The 21,586-nt window shown below is 40.2% G+C and overlaps 1 protein-coding gene across 3 annotated transcripts in view; it reads left to right on the forward strand.

Annotated features, from left to right (window-relative positions):
* Positions 1-21,586, forward strand: part of phkb (phosphorylase kinase, beta) — a 106,123-nt gene that overhangs the window by 66,526 nt on the left and 18,011 nt on the right. For all 3 annotated transcript variants that reach the window (XM_056387967.1, XM_056388054.1, XM_056388142.1), the window contains 4 exons: positions 8,761-8,816; positions 10,699-10,792; positions 19,697-19,780; positions 20,700-20,804. In XM_056387967.1, coding sequence (XP_056243942.1) covers positions 8,761-8,816; positions 10,699-10,792; positions 19,697-19,780; positions 20,700-20,804 — 339 coding nt within the window. The remainder of the gene's footprint in view (positions 1-8,760; positions 8,817-10,698; positions 10,793-19,696; positions 19,781-20,699; positions 20,805-21,586) is intronic.

Here is a 21,586-nt window from a genome sequence, read left to right on the forward strand (position 1 = left end):
TCAGACCTTTTCATGTTCACACATGAATAATTTTTATTGTATATTCTACTTTCAAACATGCGCAGCGGGCACTTAATGTGCTTTTCTTCCGTAAGAAATTGTTGCACTTATTCATGAATGTTGAAATATTTTCTCTGAAAAGTAAGAAAAGAAACCGTAGACAAAAAAAAAAAAAAAAAAAAATCACAAAAAAACATTCAAAATCAAGTTTTAGTTCAGATGTGATGATGCTGATGTTCAGACTTACAGCTGTGTACACAAATAGGCTGGTGGCTCAAGTCATTTGCCCTCTGTGTTTGAGTTTTGATGGTATTACTGGCAGAGGAGTTCTGGCGGAAACATCTGAGAAACGCTGTTTGTTTGTAGATGAGTTACAGATGTGACAGTGGGACCAGGAGAGTGAGTGAAAGAAGACAGAGAGGTGGTGTAAAAGAGGCAGAGAGAAAGAGGGGAGAGAAGGAAAAAGAAGGAAGGAAATACGGGAAGAAACAAAGAAAGAAAAAGGGCTGAAAGAAGGAAGCAAACATAGAAGAAAAAGAAGGAAGGACAAAAGGACAGACAAGTGGAAGGAAAGGAGAAAGATAAGGCAGAATGGAAAGGCACAAAGAAAGGAAGAGAAAAAAGAAGAGAAAGAGGGGAAGGATAGAAAGGGGTGCAAATGAAGAAAGGATGGAAGGGCAGATAGCTGAAAGGAAATACGGATGGAAAGATAAAAAAACTGAGGATAGAAGAGCATTAAGAGTGAGGGAAGGAAGGAAAAGAAGGGAGGAAGGACAGAATGATATAACAATGAATGAAAGAAGAGAAAAAATTAAGGAGGCAGCTAAGAAAAGAGGGAAGGACAAAGGGACAAAGAAAGCAGTTAGAATAAAAAGTGGGAAGGGTGAAAGGAGAGAGGAAGGACTGAAGGATGGAAAGATGGAAGGAGGGGAAAAAACAAAAGGATAGAAAAATAGAAGATAGGAAAGAAAGAAAGACTAAAAATAAAATAAATAAACAGACATTAGGATGGGAATAAAAAAGAGGGAAAGACAAGAATAGAAATGAGGAAGCAAAGACAAGAGAGGAAAAGAGAGAGCGAAGGGAAAAGGAAGAGAAGGAAGGAGAAGAAAGGGATACAGGGAGAAGGAAGGAAAGATGAAAAAGAAAACAGAATTGAATGTTAGAAAGCAGAAAGGAAGAAAAGAAGTAAGTAAGAGCAAAAAAATAAATAAAAGAAAGGAAGGAATGAAAGAAAAAAAAAAAAACCCCAGACACATTTCTCATCTTGTGTCACAACTCACTGCTTTTAATTTGGGGGGAAAAGTCAAATGAAGCGGAGCTGAAATTCATTTCTGTTCTGCAGGGACTCACAGCAGAGTTCTCCCGCAAATGGCTTTTCACTTTGTCAAATTTAGCGCGTTGGTATCTCTCAGCGACAGGACGCAGCAGCCGGGCCGCTGCAGACTCGTGCCAGTCCGTCCTGCAGCTGCAGATCTACTGGAGCACTTGTTAACAGCATGTCTCAATTTGTCCCACCTCAACTCTTCCTTCATTTGCATTTGTCCTCCTTCTTGTCTGAGTGGATTGATTTCTTGGCTTTTTGTTTTTTTTTTTTTTTTTTTTTTTTTTTTTTGCTAGGTCAGAGGCCGCATTGTGCAGTTCCCGTATTTTGATCTGTATCTTTTTGATTTATTCGATCTTGTTATAATATCAATGGCTGAGTAGTGAATGAGCCTGTAGTCAGTTCAGGGAATCTCATTACCTGTTCTGAACAATATAAAACACTTTTCCCGGGATTGACTAGAACAGCAGAGGTAACATCTGTCCCGAAACTGATGTAGGTTTAATTACACATGTATTATTTTCTGTCTCTGTGTGTCTCCTCTCTCTGTTATTGTTCAGAGAGGAAGAATGGAAGAGTTATTTATCTAATTTGTTATGTTTTTGAGACAGATGTGAGCCATCTCTATTTATTAATTTGGGTGTTTTATTAGTCATTCTGTGTGTTTACTAGTTTGTAGATAAACAGTACTGTTTATTCTTGTCACAGACACACACACATGCACACAGTCCCGCCCACTCACACACACATGGCATCTGCCTTTTCAATCAGAGTCTGTTTTAAGTTTGACTGATAATTCTTTCTTATTTCAAGCATCTACTGACCCCTTCACATTTAGGAACCTAGTATTTGAGAGACAACTCCCTTGAGGTGGTGGAGTGGAAGGGTGCCAGCAATGCAAGATATGGAGACTTCAGGACTGTAGCATTTATTGTAATGGAGAAGTTCAGGTGCAGCGAGAAAAACAATGTCCAAAAGGTGAAACATCTTAAACAAAGTGGACTCTTAACCGCTTACCTGTTCAAAACTTACAAATGCAACACATCTGATAAGCCACTAAAGCTAATAATCTTGGGTCTAATCTAAACCTGAGCAACACTAATACTCTCCTACACTATTATCTGTTGAATCTCTCTTTTAAGTGGACAATAAAATGTTTTAAATCCACTCTGATATCTCTACGATAAGAATGAAACTACAGCCAGGAGATGGTTAGCTTAACGTAGCATAAACATTGGAAACAAGGGGAAACAGCTCTCTACCCAAAGATTAGATAAAATCCACCAACCAGCGATTCTAAATAATTATAATTATAATGCTGTATCTTGTTTGCTGTGCCCAGCCCAGAAGATGTTTTAACCATTGGAAAGAGCCAAGCTAGCTTTTCCCCTCTGCTTACAGTCTTTATGCTAAGCTAAGCTAACAGTCTTCTGTCTGTAGCTTCAGAATTACCATACAGATATGAGATACTTAAAGAAAGTGAAAAAGTATATTTCCTAGAATGTCAAAATATTAATTTAATTACAGAGCAAGTGGAGGAAGTTGTATTTTTTATCTTAGTGTTTGAAATAAGATGGAGCCTTTCCAGGGAAGTGTTACTCTTCCATGGTAAAATGAGATTACAGTGGTCAACTCTATAATATACTTCAGTTTACAATAAAAGAAGCTAAAACCAGGAAACATAGCCTCTTCATGGAAAATGACTCTCCCATCCCTTAACTGCTACTATCAAACAGGCCTCACCTGAGCATACTGTGGTGGCGGGGACAGTCAAGGGTAATCAGGTAGAAATGTGTGTGAAACAATGTTAAAGACTGAGGCTTGACTCTCCAAAGTATGTTAGATATATTGTTTATTTTGATTATTTTTTTAATATAATGATGGCAGATAAAATAACAGCAGCTTTATCATCTAAGAATGCACATTTCTTGCGTTAGCCCAGAGCAGTCTTACCCAGCACAGGCCTGTGACTGAGGGGCTGCTGAGCTGCTGTTTTGAGGTATAGACAAATCCTTCAGCTGCTGCAGTCCTCTCTGTTGGCTGCAGAAAGATTTCCTTAAATGCCTTTGGCACAGACTTCTTTAATTCCTGTTTCTCAGTTAAGTGCCATAGTGTATCAATTTGTTTTGTGACTGACTGTTGATTAAGTCCCTTCATACATAAAGTCATTTGATACAAGCATGACTCAGACCAAACTCTGCAGGATGCTCCATGTGAGACCAGAAGCAACTAGTGAACCTTTTGTCTTGCCGACTTTATTTTGTTTTTATTTCCATTTTTAAAGCTCTTTGCCAGACTTCAGTGTGTGTAATTATTATCCAGCCATGCTACTCTCACCACCTGCTAATTCCTGCTACAACCACATCCTTCACTGAAAGCCCAAACTGTGTCTGTCTTTTCAAGCGCTCCTCCTACAAGGGGTCTCAAGTTGATATTAAATACTTCATTGCATTGCTTTAATTCATGAATAAATTAATCTTATTTCCACATCAATTTAGTGGGGGGAAAAATTGGAGGTCAAAATCAGTGCTATAGAAATGATTAAATGGAGTGATGCTGTGGTACTGGTTGGTAGCAGGATGATAATATGATCTTCTTCTACTTCACCTCTACACCTCGGGCCAGCAGAGCATCAGTTCTGCTTACTGGCAACTCTGAGGCCTCTGCTCTTGCCCATGTCATCTTGAGTTTGTGACAGTGTTTCAGCACTAAATGTTCTGATCTGGTGAGCTGGATTTCCCTGAGGCACATTAACACGTCGTGTCTTAAAGTGAACAAACATGATACAAAAACCCCAACCTGCAGTTGTACCAGCACAAGGTTAATGTGCCAGAGTATCTCTTGGCCAGTCACGACTATTTCCACCTGTTTTCAGTCTTTGTGCTAAGCTACTCCAATTAACTGCTGGCTGTAGCCTTATATTGAACAGAAAGATATGGGAGTAGTATCAGTCTTCTCCTCTAACTCTGGGCAAGAAAGTAAATAAGCTTACTTTCTAAAATACTGAATTATTCCTTTGATTTAAAAATATTGTTTTAAGTTTTATTCATTAAATTTGTGATATGGTGTAGCTTAAATTGAGTTTTGAATCAGAGGGTAAATGAAGATGAATTATTATGCAGAAAAATACAAAAACTCCAACTTGGAGCACTTTCCCTTTGTTCCTGTGTGAAAGGTCCCTGTAGTGATGATCTTTTGTACAGTGTGTGTGTGTAAAACTTCTGGCTGGCCATGTCACAGTAAACTCACCTCCTCAGTTAGATCAATAATATGCTGAATCCTCACTGTTCGCCCTCCAGCGGAGCTCCCTCTTGTACACATACTGTACACTGTTAGATATCATCCGTCTGTGATGTTGAGTGCATTCCAGGAGTTATTTCATGTTGCACTAATGCAATTCATTTTTGTGGCTTACTCAGCTTCCCTGAGCCCACCTTGTTTTCTTCCACTGTAGAATTCCCCAACAGTAGCAGTCTGGAGCTGCAGCATTCGAAGGTTAGCGTGTGGGTTTAACGTGTAGGTGGAGACAGCTTAGTGAGAGTGAGAGAGCATGGATTTACAGTCAAGAGAAATTAAACGCACATCCATGTCCGCTGCAAGAGCAGTGCAAGACAGGTCAAAACAGCATGCGTGTTTTCAGCCTCACTAAACACATCCTGACATAATTTCTCTATTCAGTCCATTTCCTTTTGTGCTATGTGATAATGCTTAGTTTAAACTTTCAGAACTTTAATTACCTGTGTTCAATTGCAAGACATTTGTTCTACCAGCTTTTTCACTTCTCATTAATTACGCTGAAATCCAATTACAGAGAGTGCTACATCAGTCTTTAAACTGTTAGATTTGGCCTGAGCTGTGCTGACATCAGACCAGTGCCCCCGCACCATTGGGTACGTCCTGGGTCCAGTATGATTTGTTAACTACTTTCAGCAGTCTATTGCACAGTCCCCGTGGAGAAACGGCATATCTTTTCTCTTCCACCCCACCACCCCCCCCTCACAGACTTGACACCGTTTCGGTCACGCTACATTGATGTTTTTGGGGTTCCTCCGAAAAGCTTGTTTAAAGAAACATTTGAGGACTCATCTCATTTTCCTCCCTGTGGTCCGCGCAGTTGTCTGTCGGTGAGGTTCACGGAGTGAGAGAGCGAGAGAGAGTGGGAGGGAGTGCATTTCTCCCGTGTCTCCATTATGCATTTCTATATCTTCTCCCTCGCCAAATGAGTCCTTTGTCTGCTCAGAGACCAGCGCTAATGAGAGAGTTGCATTGCGGCATTTTAGGAGCCATTGCTCCACTATTCATCAGGAGAGATTTGTGCTCAGCCGTTTTGTTTCTTTTTTTTTTTTTCTACTCGGCCAACTCCTCTCTCTTCCCCTCTCTCTCTACTCTCTACTCTCTGATTGATGATAACGAGGTTGTTGGCTACAACCAGCTAAAATGGCTCAAAGCTTTCTGTGTGTGTGTGTGTGTGTGTGTGTATGTGTGTGTGCGCGTGTGCGTGTGCGTGCATCCATGAGCATGCTTACTTGTGTGTGTTGTTCCCTGCCTCTCGGTTCTGTCATCTGCTGAATCTGAGCATCTGTGCTTACCGCTATCAACACTCCTGTGTCTTCATGTGCGAGACTGTTGCCGTGTTCTGTGTGTATACATGCATCGGTATACGCATGTGTGTGTGTGTTTGTGTGCCATTGAATGTGCACATATCAGGAGGCGATTTAAGGCCTCTGCTCCTGTGAGTCACACATTGCTGTCTGCTTCCTGAATAGCCCTGAATAGACCATCACTCAGAGCAGTGGAGATGATCGTCTCTGCTTGCTTCTACAAATAAAGAACGAGAGGATGCAAGGCACGGAAGGACATATACAGAGACATTTACGTCAGCATAAGACAAAAGCAGGAGAGAACAGAGGAAACGCACATTTGTTAATGTGGATAAATGGATAAAAAGACATAAATATGAATTTTAAATTCAAGTTTACAGGCATATACATGTATCAGGGAAACAAACAATTAAAGGGACATTTTACTCTCACCTCCAAAAACACATTGATGCAGTCGCAGCTTTTGTTGGTGAAAGTTTCAAAATTCTGAAATGATGTCTTTCAACATTGTAGCTTCATGTGTATGTGATGTATTCTGGGTTCAGGTGCTCCACAACAAGACAATCAACTGTGATGTCTCTTGTCTGTGTTTACACTGATTGTCCACAAGCCCAAAAGGTCTGCGAGTACAGCAGAGAAATCACGGCTCCCTCTCTTCTCCCTTTCTTTTCCTCTCCTCTCTCCCTGTCTTTCATGTTGTCTCTCACCCTGTATTCAGGCTGCAGGCAACATGACTGATCTGTTGCTCCATGCTGGCCAATTGTTACTGTCTCCATGTTGTTTTAGTGCTAGTGTTACCTTGACAGGGCACTACTTCTTCTATCGAAGCAACATAAACCCATGTTTTTATTACTTCAGTTTTGTCAGGTGTTAACCCATTTTTAAGAAACATGGATTGCTAGAAAGCATTAATTATGTAGTACATGAATAAATGTTTTTATCTTGTTTTTATTTGTTATCATTGTATAGTTTTATTGCTACAAATCATGTGGTTATGTTCAGTAAGCAGCACTGTACATGGGAGGGTGTTCTAATATAGGAAAATAGTAAATGTAGTAGAGATGAATAATGTTACGATGCAAAACCTGCTGGATTCATTGTGCATCGATTTGGTTTATTGGTAAGTTTCACACTGATATTATTTTTCTTATTGTCAACAAAATCCATGAAGGACCAAAAATAATACTCTAGCCCCTTTATTCCTATACTGAAGATATAAACCTTTAACAACATGTCACAAATACTGTTTCTAGTTTAATTTGTCAACATGTCTAAATAGTTTCCTAAAACCGCTGGACGCTGTGGCTTTGAGCACACCTTCACTCCAATAGGAGCAAATACGGGACTAACTCAAGATAAATGACAGTGGCCATGTTCAGTGGTAATGAGGGAACATGTCACCCTTTGCAGCAGTGTGGCTCACTGAGTTGTGGACAGCAAATGGAGCTCTATGACACAGATGAATAAGCCACATCAAGCTTCGGCCACACTTGCTTCAGTTCATTGTCGGGTTTGGTGTTTAAAGTACAGAATAAAGTACAGAATATAACAAAATTCATCCTCAACTGTTAGTAGCTGATATTAACTGTAACAACAGACTGGAACTACTGTATATTTGGGGTGTACCGTTATAATGATGAGACCTTCCAGCCAATAGTTGGGATCAACTAACTAACATGATGTGTGGCTACTGGACAGTGTGTTAAATCTGAGTGGCTGAAACACCAAATTATTATTTTCACCATGAGTTTTTTCTCCAATTACATGGTTAATATCATTTTGTTGTAACTCAGTAGTTTATTCAAATTTTGTCTGACCATTATTCATAGTCTCTTCACAAGGGTATTAGGTGTTGGGATCATATGAAAATGAGAAAAGCAGAAAATCCTCACATTAGAGAGGCTGCAACCAGCAAAACGTGATGGGATTGCTACTGAATAAAAGGCTTAGAATTATTATGAAATATTCTTCGGCTAATTTCTTTTCTGATTTTTAAATATTCTGTTTTTTGTGTTACGTAGAAATGATGATGCATCTCTAGCTCTTTTGGCTATATCCTACTTCGCCATTTAATGTCATTTCAATTCATCTCACTTTGTGGGCACCAAAGTGGAGAAAACATTAGTGTTTCTGTTCATCTCTGCTCCTCCTTCCCTTTTACATCTCCCTCATCCTCCCTCTAATTCACATGTCCTTCCCTCCCAGCTCAGTGCCCCTGCATCTCTCATCAACCTTTGTTGGTTATTCAGAGTTTTCCATCCATCTATTCATTAGCTCCTTGAGGGTCGCAGGGGATGGGGCTGCAGCCAATCCCAGCTGACATTGGGCTAGAGGCGGGGTACACCCTGGATGCGCTGACAGTCAATCACAGGGCTGAGAGACAACCATTCACCCTCACAATTCACACCTACGAGCAATTTAGAGTCACCTGCCATATTCAGTTTTACTTTCATTTAAAGGGGTAAATAGTTTTATAGTTGATGTAGCAATAATACAGGCTATTGTTGTTTACTATGGGAGTCAGCTGAATTATCTCTATCTCTCTTCCACACACACAAACAGAAATGAGTTCATTTCAGTTAAAATTCCAATTAAGTCTCCTGGTTTGCTTTACTGGCATGAATGTTAGATGAACGGCATAGACAAAGTAAGGAAATAAAAAGGCAACAATTTAGAAAAATAACTACTGCATAGTAGTGGACGTGTAAAATAATAATCAAACAAGAGGAGGAGGAAACACACAAACCAGTCTAACATAACACCTGATGCAACATCTGAAACATGTAGCAGGGATGTGGTTCACATGTTGATTTTTGTTCTCTGTCTCTTTCACAGGGTCCCATAGAGAATGATGTTGTGATTCACGTATCCCTGATAGCAGAGAGCCAGAGGTAATGTGTGTGTGTGTGTATATATATATATATATATATATATATGTGTGTGTGTCTCTTCATGTATTACAGGCCTTAACGCAGGGTTATTTTCCGCTCCTCTCTGAGCTCCTTCAGTGCTGTAATTGTGGTGAGCTCATAAAGCTGGTGCTCAGCCTGACCTCCGCCATCGTCTGTCACTCTTCTCATTGTGCGTGTGGGTTTGTGTGAGTGTGTGTGTATGGATGCTTGGATACACGTGTAAGAGTGCGGGTGTGTGGGGGTATGTTAAACAGGGTCAAAAGACTTTGTGAATCTTGTTAACCTGTAGCTTCATTTACAACTGCTGGCAAGTCCCCATCAGGAATCCTGATGCATCTTTTCTCACTGCTGTACACTAATGCTGCACTATATGCTGTGGTTCAATTACAGCTACAGCTAGCAATGTGCGAAGCAGTTTTCAGTGTCCTGAATCACTAGAATTGCTCATTGCTTGACCGGAGCTTCATACTCCTGCTCACTGAGCTGAAAAACAGCCAACGGTTTATATTCTTCATGATCCCTGACTTTCACACACCAAACTCTGTTCATAATTCTTGATATTTTAAAGGTTTCCTTGCTGAATTTTTGGAGATGAACACTGGTTTTTAGTAACCTTGTAGGTCTTATTAACTGATCCACAGTCCAGCAATTCGAGCTGCTGACTGTCATTCAGGACTCATATTCACTGTGTAGTACATTCAGTGAATGAATCACTGAACATGCACTGTTCCTTCGCAGTGAAAGGATCTGAGACAGTCTCAGGAGCCGCTGACAATCACTCACTTTTTTCAGTTTGTGCCATTTTTTGCTCTGCTCTTCATACCACATTCTGCCATCCACATAATCACTGCCATGCATATATTCTGCTGATGTGTGTATGAAGTTGTCATTCATATTTATTACTATAATTCACATATTTAAATACTCTTCATAATTTTGTTTACGTTCAAATGTTTTTCTCCACCGGTAATGACTCACTTATATTTTGTACTTGTTTCTATACAATACTTGTGACATGTTGCGTTGTGTTGTACTGTACATGTGTTGCTGCTGTGGCAAAGTAATTTCCCTGTGGGATCAATGAAGTACCTTACCTAGACTTGATCACACCCAGTTTCTCCTGTGAATAAAATGACTTGACGAATTGTTTCAGAAAGTGATTTAGTTCAGTTCGTTCAGTATTCATTCTTGAATCAAACAACAACACTGAGTTTTATATTTGCAAGAACACAACACCAATAGATGTAATAATGTTCTATAGACCTTAATGTTCTATTGACATTTATAAAGCTACAGATTTACAAAAGGTAAATCAGAATAGATTTAAAGGTCAGCAGATGGTGTAGGCTCACAGCACAGCATATTTGCAAGGGAATGATTAGTATTGAAAAGTAATTTGAGAAACGTTTTTCTAGATATAACAAATAATTAACTCAATTTTTTTTGTGGGATTTTTGACTGGTGTAAGGTTAATTTTCAGCCACAGCTACATGTAAAATGCCTAAGATTGTCAATTTGATATTGTTTTTTTTGGCTAGGCTACAAAAGGCCATCTTTGGAAACACAAATGTCCGTGACTGACTAACTGAGTGATGAAGTTACACCACTGGTTGTTGCTGATACAAAATGAATTGGTGTGAACATTTTACTATTATGTCATCAGGGAGGCATTTAGAAAAAGTGCTACCATCTTAGCGCCATTTTCGCTATTTTTACTGACTTGCCAGAACCCTCTAGCGACATTTTATAAATTAGCGACCTCAATTATGCACATTGACCATACATAGTCCAATTATATACTAGGTTTTGACTTAATCCTGTTTTTTGACCTGGTCTTGTTTTTGTGTTTGTGCATCTGTAGATTACAGGTGTTTCTGAACACCTATGGCATTCAGACCCAGACGCCCCAGCAGGTGGAGCCAATCCAGATCTGGCCTCAGAAAGAACTGGTGAAGGTAACACAAGCACACATTGTTACTGTTGCTACATTTAATTTTCTGTTCTTGAATGGAACGTATACAGTTTACAATGTTATGGTGTTATGGTCATTTTGGAAAAAAAATGGGTGCTTGACTTCAGAAACTAGTAGACACAAGCAGACTTTTCATTTCTAGCCAGCAACCATTGATTTTGGGAAAACATTCTTGCACACCTAAAATTCATAGTGAGAGATGGGATCACAAACTCATAACTTGAGAACAAGAAGCGAAAATCCTGCACAAACACTGTCCGTCACTTGTACTTGTAATGTGTTAGGGATTTTTTGCCTTTTATTTACTTTATTCGCTGCAACATTAACTTTGTGAATTAGTTATAACTCCATCTGCAGCTGACTTTTTAATGCTCCGGGCTTGTACCAAAATGAGAATCCTGCTGCATTGTTGCATCTGTCCCTGGCTTAGTTGTTACTAGTTTTCCATGTGGAAAGCATGAAAATAAAAGAGCAACAATATTCTTGTTTTGCAGAGTAGGGGTAGTTTTCCCTTGTGTTGAAGTACAATATGAGAATGAACATAAGAAAAATGTGGCATGAGACTGCTATTTCTACTGAACATGATGCAGTACAATACTAAACTATAGAACGATATGAGGCTACAAATACAACAGATGCCAGGCTCTACAAATACACGAAAGACTTTGATAAACAGCACAAACGTTCAATTTATGCTGTAATGTTATATATTTCTAACAGTATGTTTCAAAAGTAGAATAATGAGTGTGGCAAAGTCACCTTAGGTAAACTCAAATCCAATACACAGCAGGACAGAGACGCTAATGTTAAACTCAGATATAGCAGTTAAAAGCATCTGTGACTGGTGTTCCATCAAACCACAGATGTATTTGTCTTTGAATGGAGCTTTTTGTGAAGTAACCTGTAATCCCATGCAATAATGTAGTTAACTAATGATTTGCTAACTAATGGCCTTGGAAGTAATGCTAAATTTTGCTACGACTGTAGGTAACTAGCCAGGTGTGCTAATGATCATGTCTTACATTAAAGCAGATAAACACTCACTTTTCCCCCTTGTGTTCTTGACTTCAAGAACTTTCAAGTTTAAAAAAAAAAAAACCCTCCAAACTCTTTGTATCTGGAATATTTAGCTACACTCATTGAAACCTCACTGATTACAGAAATTTAGCAGTGCACAATTAGCTGCAGCTACTTGGCCTTACACAATATCTTTAACTGTAAAAGGAGATTCCAGGTCATTCCTGTTCATTGTGAATGATTGGATAGAAATTTGAGGGAAGGAAACTGTGACAGACTATTGATGGCACCCCACCTCCACCACAACTAAACAAATCAATCTTACAGTCAACCAGATTACATTTCAGCAGTTAGCTATCAATATCCCAGCAGAACTTGGCTCAGTCAGTCCATCTGCTTGTCAGTCCAAGATTTCCTGCTCTTAAGATTTTCCCCTTGATTGTACCATCAATCACAACGAGGCTGCAGATTGGTCGAAGTGATTGATTCGTCAAACAGTGATTGTTCATGTTGATTGATCAGCATAATGGTGGAGCCGTCACTGTTTCACTTTGGCAAATTGGAGATGCATGGAGCTGAGCGGTTTTAACTTTGTTCTCAGAGGGGAACGTTAGAGATGAAGAACTGTTGGAAAATATCTCAAATGCTGAGTTGTGGTATTCAGAAAGATTCATTTGGACTCACCTCCATCGTTACATTAACAACTGTTCAATCCTGCATTTGAATATTTGAAGGTCAAAACGAGCAGATCAGTTCTCAGATCAGTTGCAGATCCGAGGAGCTTCAGAAGAGAATATAATGAAATCTCTTTAACTTTAAAAGCTCTCAAGAATTCAAAGAAAAAGCTCTTTTTTTTTAGATCTTTGAAAATACATGGTGGTTTTTGAAGAAGCTGAACAGGCACCGGCATTATGGTACTGCCTAAATGATGAAAGCACAAAATGAAATTAAATAAGTCGTTATTCCAACCTTATTCTCCCTTATAAGTTTTCCCATTTCCAAACCAGCATATCTACATTTGGGTTTACAAACATGCTCTACTCATAAAAAAAAAGAAACTTCATTGAGCACTTAATTAGGAACACCTGCTCATTCATGTCATTATCTAATCAGCCAATCATGTGGCAACATTTCAATTATTGCAGTTCTGGAGCCTCAGTTATTTTGCACATCAAACATCAGAATGGGGAAAAATGTGACGGTGTCAGATACCTGGTTTGAGTGTTTCTGAAACTATTGATCTCCGGGGATTTTCACACACAACAGTCTCTAGAGTTTTTACTCTACTAAAACAAAAAAACATCCAGTGAGCGACAGTTCTGCAGACTGAAACACCTTGTTGATGAGAGGTCAGAGGAGAATGACCAGACTGGTTAGAGCTGACAGAAAGGCTACAATGACTCAGATAGGCACTCTTTACAACTGTGGTGAACAGAAAAACATCTCAGATCTCACAACACATCCAACCATGAGGTGGGTGGACTACAACAGCAGAAGACCACGTCAGGTTCCACTCCTGTCAGCTAACAGAAATATGAGGCCGCACTGGGCACAGACTCACAGTTGAAGTTGAAAAAACATCAGCCTGGTCTGATGAATCTGGATTTCTGCTGAGGCACAAAGACAGTAGGGTCTTTGTGCTTAAAACCACAAATATATCTTCACTACTAAAGTGTAAAATATACCTTTTAAGCACATTTTATGGGGAGTCACAGAAGCAGAAATTTTAATTAGCGTCACCATCATGAATCCATGGACCCAACCTGCTTTATGTTATATGGCTGCTGCTGGTGGTGTAATGGTGTGAGGATTGTTTTTCTTGGCACACTTGGATACTTTTAATACCAATATCAAAACCAAACCTGAGTATTGTTGTTGACTATATGTATCACTTTATGACCATAGTTTACCATCTTCTAATGGCATGATAAGATCCTAAGAAGAATCATGTCATAAATCAAAAATCCAGTGTATGACGTTTGGGATGTGGTAGAACAGCAGATGAATGATGAAGTGATGTCATTTTATCATGTCAACATGGAGCAGAATCTCAAAGGAATGTTTCCAACATCTTGTGGAATCAATGCTACAGAGAACTGAGGCCTTACCCAGTATTAGTGTGGTGTTCATAATGAAGTGTTCACTGAGTGTAAAGAGGGGATTTCATAAATTTATTTCTTAGTTAGCACTTTATTAACCTGGAACTGGATCCAAAATTCTGTTGCCATCTGTTGAAACCCAACCCTCGTTAATACACAATGAGGGAGGGAGGAAAACAAGATGACTTTACCTGGATGAAAGCACTGCCAATCTTGGATTAAAAATAGCAACAGTCGTTCTGTGGGTGTAAATATTCCATTGAGATGACAAAATACTGGTCATCACATCTGGGATTTGTGTCAGTACATGTATCCTGTTGGTAACAGTCTGTTGTAACTTAGTGAGTAACAGTTTCAGCACTAGCTGTCCATTCTGCTTCTTTCATCTGTAGCAGATTACACCATTGGTACTGCCATATCTATGACACCAACCACTACCCCACTTCCAACTTCAGTTTCACTCCCATCACATCCATCACTCAAACCCTAGTCTCTTCTCTCAATACTGTCCCTCATCTGCATGTGTGCCGTTTACTATTTTCCTCTCCTGTCATATCTGTCACTCAAACATCCGATCTCCTCCCTAGCCTCTATTCCTTGTCTGTCATGTCTGTTATGTGTGTATCTATTTTCTACCATGTTCTACAAACAAACAATTTCTGCTATCATGTCATCTCTCTTGGCTCTCTTCTCTCCTCAAGGCCTTTTTACCTTCTGTCCCTCTGCTGCTTCATCCCACCACATCCGCTTCTGTAACCCTATTCCACCCTCTAGGCCTACATCCTGCCCCGCCCCCATTACGTCCATTACACCAGACAACTCTCCCCTCCAGGTCTATCTTCCGACTTTGAACTGTCATACCTGTTACTTCTTCCTCCTTACCCCTCTGCCTCTTTCTGCCGCGTGGTGCTCTTCCTCTCAGATGGATATGCAATTGTGAGTCAGAGCGGGCACTGTGCTGAATATTAAATCTGAAGACCAGCCAGTCTTTCTTCCTCGACAGAATCTGTGTATCTTGGAGTCACCATCATTTCCAGTGCAGCAGGCTGCGTTTGCTCACCTCGCCTCGTCCCTCGCAGCCATTTGATTGTGTTGACAACAGCTGCCTGACGATGGGAGAGTGGCAATTACATTTCGCAATGTGTTATTCCCACCCGCGCACCCTAAAGCTTGTCCCCTTGCAAATCACTGCCTTGCCCAAAAATAGCCTCCCTTTTAGCTGTTTCTTTCCCTTTTTCATATCAGACAGCCGATGTGGGTGTCATAGTAGGTGACATTCTGTTTGTTGACACTCATTTTTTTCACATGTTGCAAGCAACACCTGGAGTCATCCGAATGAGGTCTCAAAGGCTTTAAAGGAAAATTCCAGTATTTTTGCCCCTGTGTCGTTATATTTTTGTCAGTTATAACTGTTGGTCATGAAAACATTTTGCCCAGGACTTTTGTTGGAGATATTATGAAAATACATGGGATGTTGAATGGGACAGCACAAGCCAACTGCAGCTTTAAATGTAACAGAAATCATCAAGTTGCATAGAAATGCTGGTAGCTACTGTACAAAATTCCTTCTCTGTGTTACTATCCCTCCACCATAGCTCAACAAGGAAATGCTATCCAAGGGAATCTTTTACAAAAAAGAATGTGACTTTGGAAAAAATCCTTCTGTAACTTTGTGATGTCACAACAAAGCAGTGACCACTCTCAGCCATGCCTCAAGCCCCACCCACCTGGACAGGGCTTGGTTTGTCTAAGTGTTTACCTGAAAACTGCTATATTTTTATTCATTACTCAGAAAACAGTGAGCCAATCAGAAGAGAGGCTCAGAGTAACCTGTTGTTACTAGAGCTCCAGAGAGAAGCCTGAGAGAGGAGATGTAAGACTATTCAGAGATGGTTTTGGTGCTTAAAACCACAAATATATCTTCAACACAACACTTCAAATAAAACACAGGAAAAGTGTAAAAAATATACCCTTAAACACATTTGATGGGGAGTCCCAGGAGCAGAAATTTTAATCCCAAATTCAAAGGTATGTACAGTGTCATATTGAGCTGTTTGGCAAGATGCTGAACTGCCACTTACTTTAAGTCCCTCTGGATGACAGCATCAGCTGTCAAAGTAAATCTGTTATGTGCATTTTTTACACCCAACAGTTACATTTACACTATTTGGGGCACCAACCCAGCAATGATAAAATGCGCAGGAACATACTCCTGTCTGAGCTCCTATCCACCTGAGGAATGTCTCTATGATGAATTAAAAGTTTTGCAGAGTTTGTCACACCTTGTGGCCACTGCAGAAGTGTAAAATACAGCTTTTGAATATGGCTTTTTATTATCTCTCCCGCCTGCCAGGCTTGCTGTTTGTGCTGCGGTCTGTGGAAATGTGAGGGAATGAAAGGATGCTTTGATAGGCTGCCTGTGTGTTGTCGTTCTTCATTGGTATTCTGCACACAGGAAGTGTTGGGTGCAGAGGTTCCTCCCTCGCTTTTCTCCTCCAGGTCTCATCCTTGTCTTTTAGGGCTGTGATTTTTAATTCTGCTTCATCCTCAATTAACATTTCTCTTTCTTTTTTTTTTTTTTTACATAAAGATTGTACTCCCTCTTTTTGTGTAATTTCTTATAATTGGTCCAACCCTTGCCTTCTCCTGTTGTGGTCAGTACAAGCTTTTCAGGGCAGTTAGCAGTGAGTAGCTCTGCTAGGCACATGGCACAGGAGTAGCAGAGCACCACCTTTTGGCTGACACCATGTATTGCAGTTGGTTTGAGATGGTAGAATGCGGCACGGAGAGCTTGACGGGCAGATCTCCTGCTGTGCCACTTGAGTGTGTGGGTGTACTGATGCTGTTTCATGATAAGACAGATTGGGAGGGAAGAAGTACTCACACTCAGCCAGACACATCAGAAAACACAAGTGTAATGCACAAAACACACATAAATAATAACTTGTGGCGAGTGTGTCACACCACTGGGCTTGAAGCAAGCAGAGCAGAGAAATCAATGTCCATCTTCTTTTTCTTTTTTATCTTTGAATCAGTGTGTTTTGACAGCGGGCAACACAGCAGTAAGAAGCTTTTATCTGAAGCACCAAAGTAATGCACTAGAAACTGAGCTTCTGTATCCTCCATGCTGCCATCTCTAGATGCATTTCAGAGACGGCTGGGGGAGAAGGCCAAGACCTTTTCCTCTGTTTTCCTCTGTTTGTCTTTGGCTAATTACTGCAGAACCTGTGAAGAAGGTCAAGGATTCCTATTTATTTGTCTTGCTCTTTAAATATATAGATGCGTAATTGTGCAGCATTACCAATGCCTCAAATAATGCAAAAGACTTGAAGTACAACAGTGTTGTTGACCGGAGCTTGTGTTAAGGTTTGAGCTGAATCAGCTCTAGAAATCTAAATTGAACCTGTGGTGTGTGGATCAAACTTTTTCTAACAGACACTGCAGGATTTCATTCTACCAATTAAGTGTGAAACTTGACCTCAGCAGCCCTGAGCTCAGCTTCTTCAGCCAAACCCTGTTGGAGTTGAGCATTAATGTCAAGCTCTCTCCTAGTCTCTTTGTGCTGGACATCCTACACTGCTGATGTAAACGATTTTTAGTCCATAAACTTCTTTTATACCTGACTTGACTCTGTGTTTTCACCTTCGGACTGTGGGATCTGGCTGTGTGTGGAGAGACAGGACTTCTAACTTGATTAAACCACAGAACCTCTCCCGTAGAGCCGGAGAGGATGGAATTACACTGTGCAAAGAGATTATGTGTTGACCATGTAGAAACCAACTACTGCTACCACCTACAGCTCAAAATAAAGGACTCTGATCTATATCAATCCCGGTTGTGAAAGTAGAATTGGAACATTTTATTGTGTTTCTGTACCCAAAAAATATCGATCTGAATTCAAGTTTTAGTTTTATGAATGAGTAAATGAGTAAGTTCACCATTTTCCAATTATGTTTTAATTTATCCCAAAACAAGATAATTTACTGTAGTTTAATCCAAAGCAAGAAAACATCTCTGCTGGTAGATATTTTAACTTGTTAAAGGGGCGCTCCAGTCATTTATTTATTATATATATATATACATTGCACTTCCATAGAGTTGGTTAACTTGCAAGGAATACATTATAAAAGGAGTAGTCAAAATCAAAGCAGCAGAGACTGAGCTATAAAGACGTTACTGGATGGGTCGACTTCCACTGGATCCTACACTTCCCATAATGCAGCCAACAGTGCCTCTTCTTTAGACCTCCCACCCACATCTTTCAAACTCCATATCCTGTCCAGGATAACCCGAATGACATCATCAGGGTTATTTTGTCAGACTTGACAAATATCAGAGTCACAGAAGATGTTGTATAACTATAAATCTCCCCATTTAAACGCACTTTTATATGTCAAATTTAAGTTTCTCTTTAAAGAGAAATTGAAAATAAAATACAATAATAATATAATAATATAATAATAATAATAATATACTAATATACTAAAAATTACCATTGCCAAGAAATACTAAGATTTCCCTGTTTGCTAATCTCCTGCCCCAGACAGTGATTCCCCAGCCGTAGGTGGGTGGTTTCCTGTTTTATTCTTCCCAAAACCAAAGAGCAAAATTGTAAGAAACAACTTATTCAGTGTGTTTATCTGTTCAAACATAAGCTGCAAAGGTTAGCATGAGAGCTTATTACCTACAGTAGTAACCAAGCAATACTTCCAAAGCCAAGGAGCATATCATTAAGTAACTGCATTATTTTGTGCCACACAGTTTAGAGTAGCAATAGCATCTCTGTCGGTACCTGAGACTTTGTTCAAGTTGCAAAACTCATGGATCGGTTCTCATCCGCAGGAAGCCTTTCCCCCTTGTCCAGATGAAACATATTTGAAAATATAAAGCATAAATCTAACGTCTTTGTTGCTTCTCCAGGCAGGATTTTCTACAGTAAGCATGTGCACATTTAAGACCGTTTCACAGGCTCTCCTTTTAAAATGTGTCAGCTGGATATAAAGTCAGCTGGAGACATTTTTCAAGCAATTCATGTTCATTTACTGGCTAATTATAGCTGATTAAACCTCCTAGGGACAGTCAGCATTTCAGCCGACAAAATGAACACTGAGAAGCCTGCTTTTGTTGACGTGCGTGTGAAACTGAATGCCCATTATACAAATATAGGTATGAATTCATTAATTTTTTAAAATGGCTGTGTTTAAAATTGTATTATACGCAAAGATGTCAATCCTGGTGGTAGTATCGAAATGCATGCTGTCGTTTATTTATTATAATGACGACTCAGCCAGGTCTCAGTGTCTCTTCTTATGGTCCTCTGCATCTCAGTACAAAACTGTTATCAGCTCCAGTGCCCATGGGTGTGCTTGGGTCCACTAAGCGTACCACTGATGGCAGCGCAGGGACCTTTCATTATCGCTACATCTCATAACATTACATAGAGCTAATATCACGAGGTGATTCTGCCATACGGAGGTCATTTCAGCTTATGAACAACAGAAATATCTCAGTGGGACAGACGGATGAGGGACTCACACTCTCATTATGAAAAGCCGCGTGACATTTTGAATCAAATATGATATTTTTAATCTCGAGGTGATGCTGATGCGATTGCAGGGAAATGTACGGATAAACATTTTAGTTTTCTCTTAACTCAGAAAAGCTAGCATTAATTTGTGCAATGTATCTGTATGTGAATGTGTGTGTGTGTGTGTGTGTGTGTGTGTGTGTGTGTGTTGTGTGTGTGTGTGTGTGTGTGTGTCTTCCTGTAGGCATACCGCTTCCTTGCCATCAATAAGAAGCTGGGCTTGAGTGGGCGTCCAGAGAGGCCAGTGGGCTGCATCGGGACCTGCAAGGTATATGAATTTGTGCACACACATGCCAACACACACACACCTACATGCATGTGCATACTTACATGCACGCACATACTGTATGTGCAGTCCATGCTGCCCTTCTGCACAGGTCATGGATGAGCACTATCACATCTCCCACATATTGATCTGCATAATTTTTCCCAGAGCTCTGAGGAGTCAACTCCCGCTCAGAAACTCAACTCGGAGAAGAATTTCTCTCTTCTTCAGACATACAATACGCATCAGTGAATGCAGAATAGATTTAGCTGATTCTGAGGACTAGCAGCATTTTAATATGCTAAGCTGCTGTCAGGCGGTCTGTCTGTGTGTCCGTATGTGTGTATCTTAAGTGGTTTTGGGAGTGTGTGTGTGTGTTTGTGTAGTCAATGTGTGCGTGCTAATATCTCTTGCTGATGTTTTTTTGTAGCTTCTACCGAATGAAGGTCACAGCACGACCAAAGTTGAGCGATAGCAGCTTTCTCAAACAAAGGCATCGCCAAACAAATGAATCATGGCTTCCAACGCATTGCTAAGACAATATTATAATGGAACATTTATGGGGAAGATGGCAGACTGCCAGAGGACATTATCATCATCAGTGTGTCTGTATGGTTGTGGGGGTGTGTGGGTGTCTGAGTGTGTCTGAGTGTGTCTGTGACAGTCTGTATGTGTGAAAGAGAGATTTGAACCAGTTGTGTGTATGTACTGTGTGTTACGAGGAGTGGTTGTGTAGCTCCCGTGTCCCCTCTATCTTAGGATTGATGGCTTGTTTTATACGCTGCCCAGAATAATGTATACGTGGCTACTTGTGAGCCATCCGTCTTCTAATGCAATGGTGTGGGTGTCTGTCTGTGTGTGTGTGTGTGTGTGTGTGTGTGTGTGTGTGTGTGTGTGTGCTTGTGTGTGTGTCTCCCTCCAGATTTATCGCATCCTGGGCAAGACAGTGGTGTGCTACCCAATAGTGTTTGATCTAAGTGACTTTTACTTGTCCCAGGATGTTATGCTGCTGATTGATGACATTAAGGTAAGTCAGGGTCACACTTCTGGGATTCAGCAGTGCCACAGCTCCACAGCGAACCACTCTTTATGTGCTCGCAGAACTTAAATAACTAGTCACAGCCTGACATTTGTGAAAAGGCTGCTTTGGTTTGATTGCATACTTTTCCTAAGCAACAATCTTCTACACTTTCTTTGATTGGCTGATCAAGTTGAGTTTGCAAACAAACAAAATGAAACTACAGCTTAGTCCCCTCTCGTTTAGTTTTTTTTTTGCAGCCTAAATAATAGGAATAGTTAGACATTTGGGGAAAATGCGAAAAGACGAAAAGATTGATTCCGCTCTCATACATGTTATCTGTGCACTAAAAATGAAGCTTGAGCCAGGAGACAGTTGGCTTATCTTAGCATAAACAGACTACAGGCAGGAGGAAACAGCTAGCTTAGCTGCTGAAATCTGCCGACCAGGATCTCTAAAACTCACTAATTAACGCTGTTTGTTAAATCCGCAGTTATTAGCGGTATTAATCCTCTCGTCTAACTACAGGCAAGAAAGCAAAAAAGTCTATTTCCCAAAACGTCAAACCATATATCACTGATACCATACAATAGTGGATCAGCTTCCAGCCAGTTGGTGACTGTTTGAACTTTTCTAAACAGTTATGAAAAGCTTCTCTTTCCTGAGACTAATCTTCAGCTACAGGCCATCCTCAGGGCCCAGAGATTCACCTTCATACTGCAACGTCCCCAGTTCAGTTCAGTTCATGCTGCACGTCAGCTCCTCTGTCTTTCTCCGTATTTCCCGTCTGT

Source organism: Seriola aureovittata, chromosome 1, assembly GCF_021018895.1.
Source record: "Seriola aureovittata isolate HTS-2021-v1 ecotype China chromosome 1, ASM2101889v1, whole genome shotgun sequence".
Lineage (NCBI taxonomy): Eukaryota > Metazoa > Chordata > Actinopteri > Carangiformes > Carangidae > Seriola > Seriola aureovittata.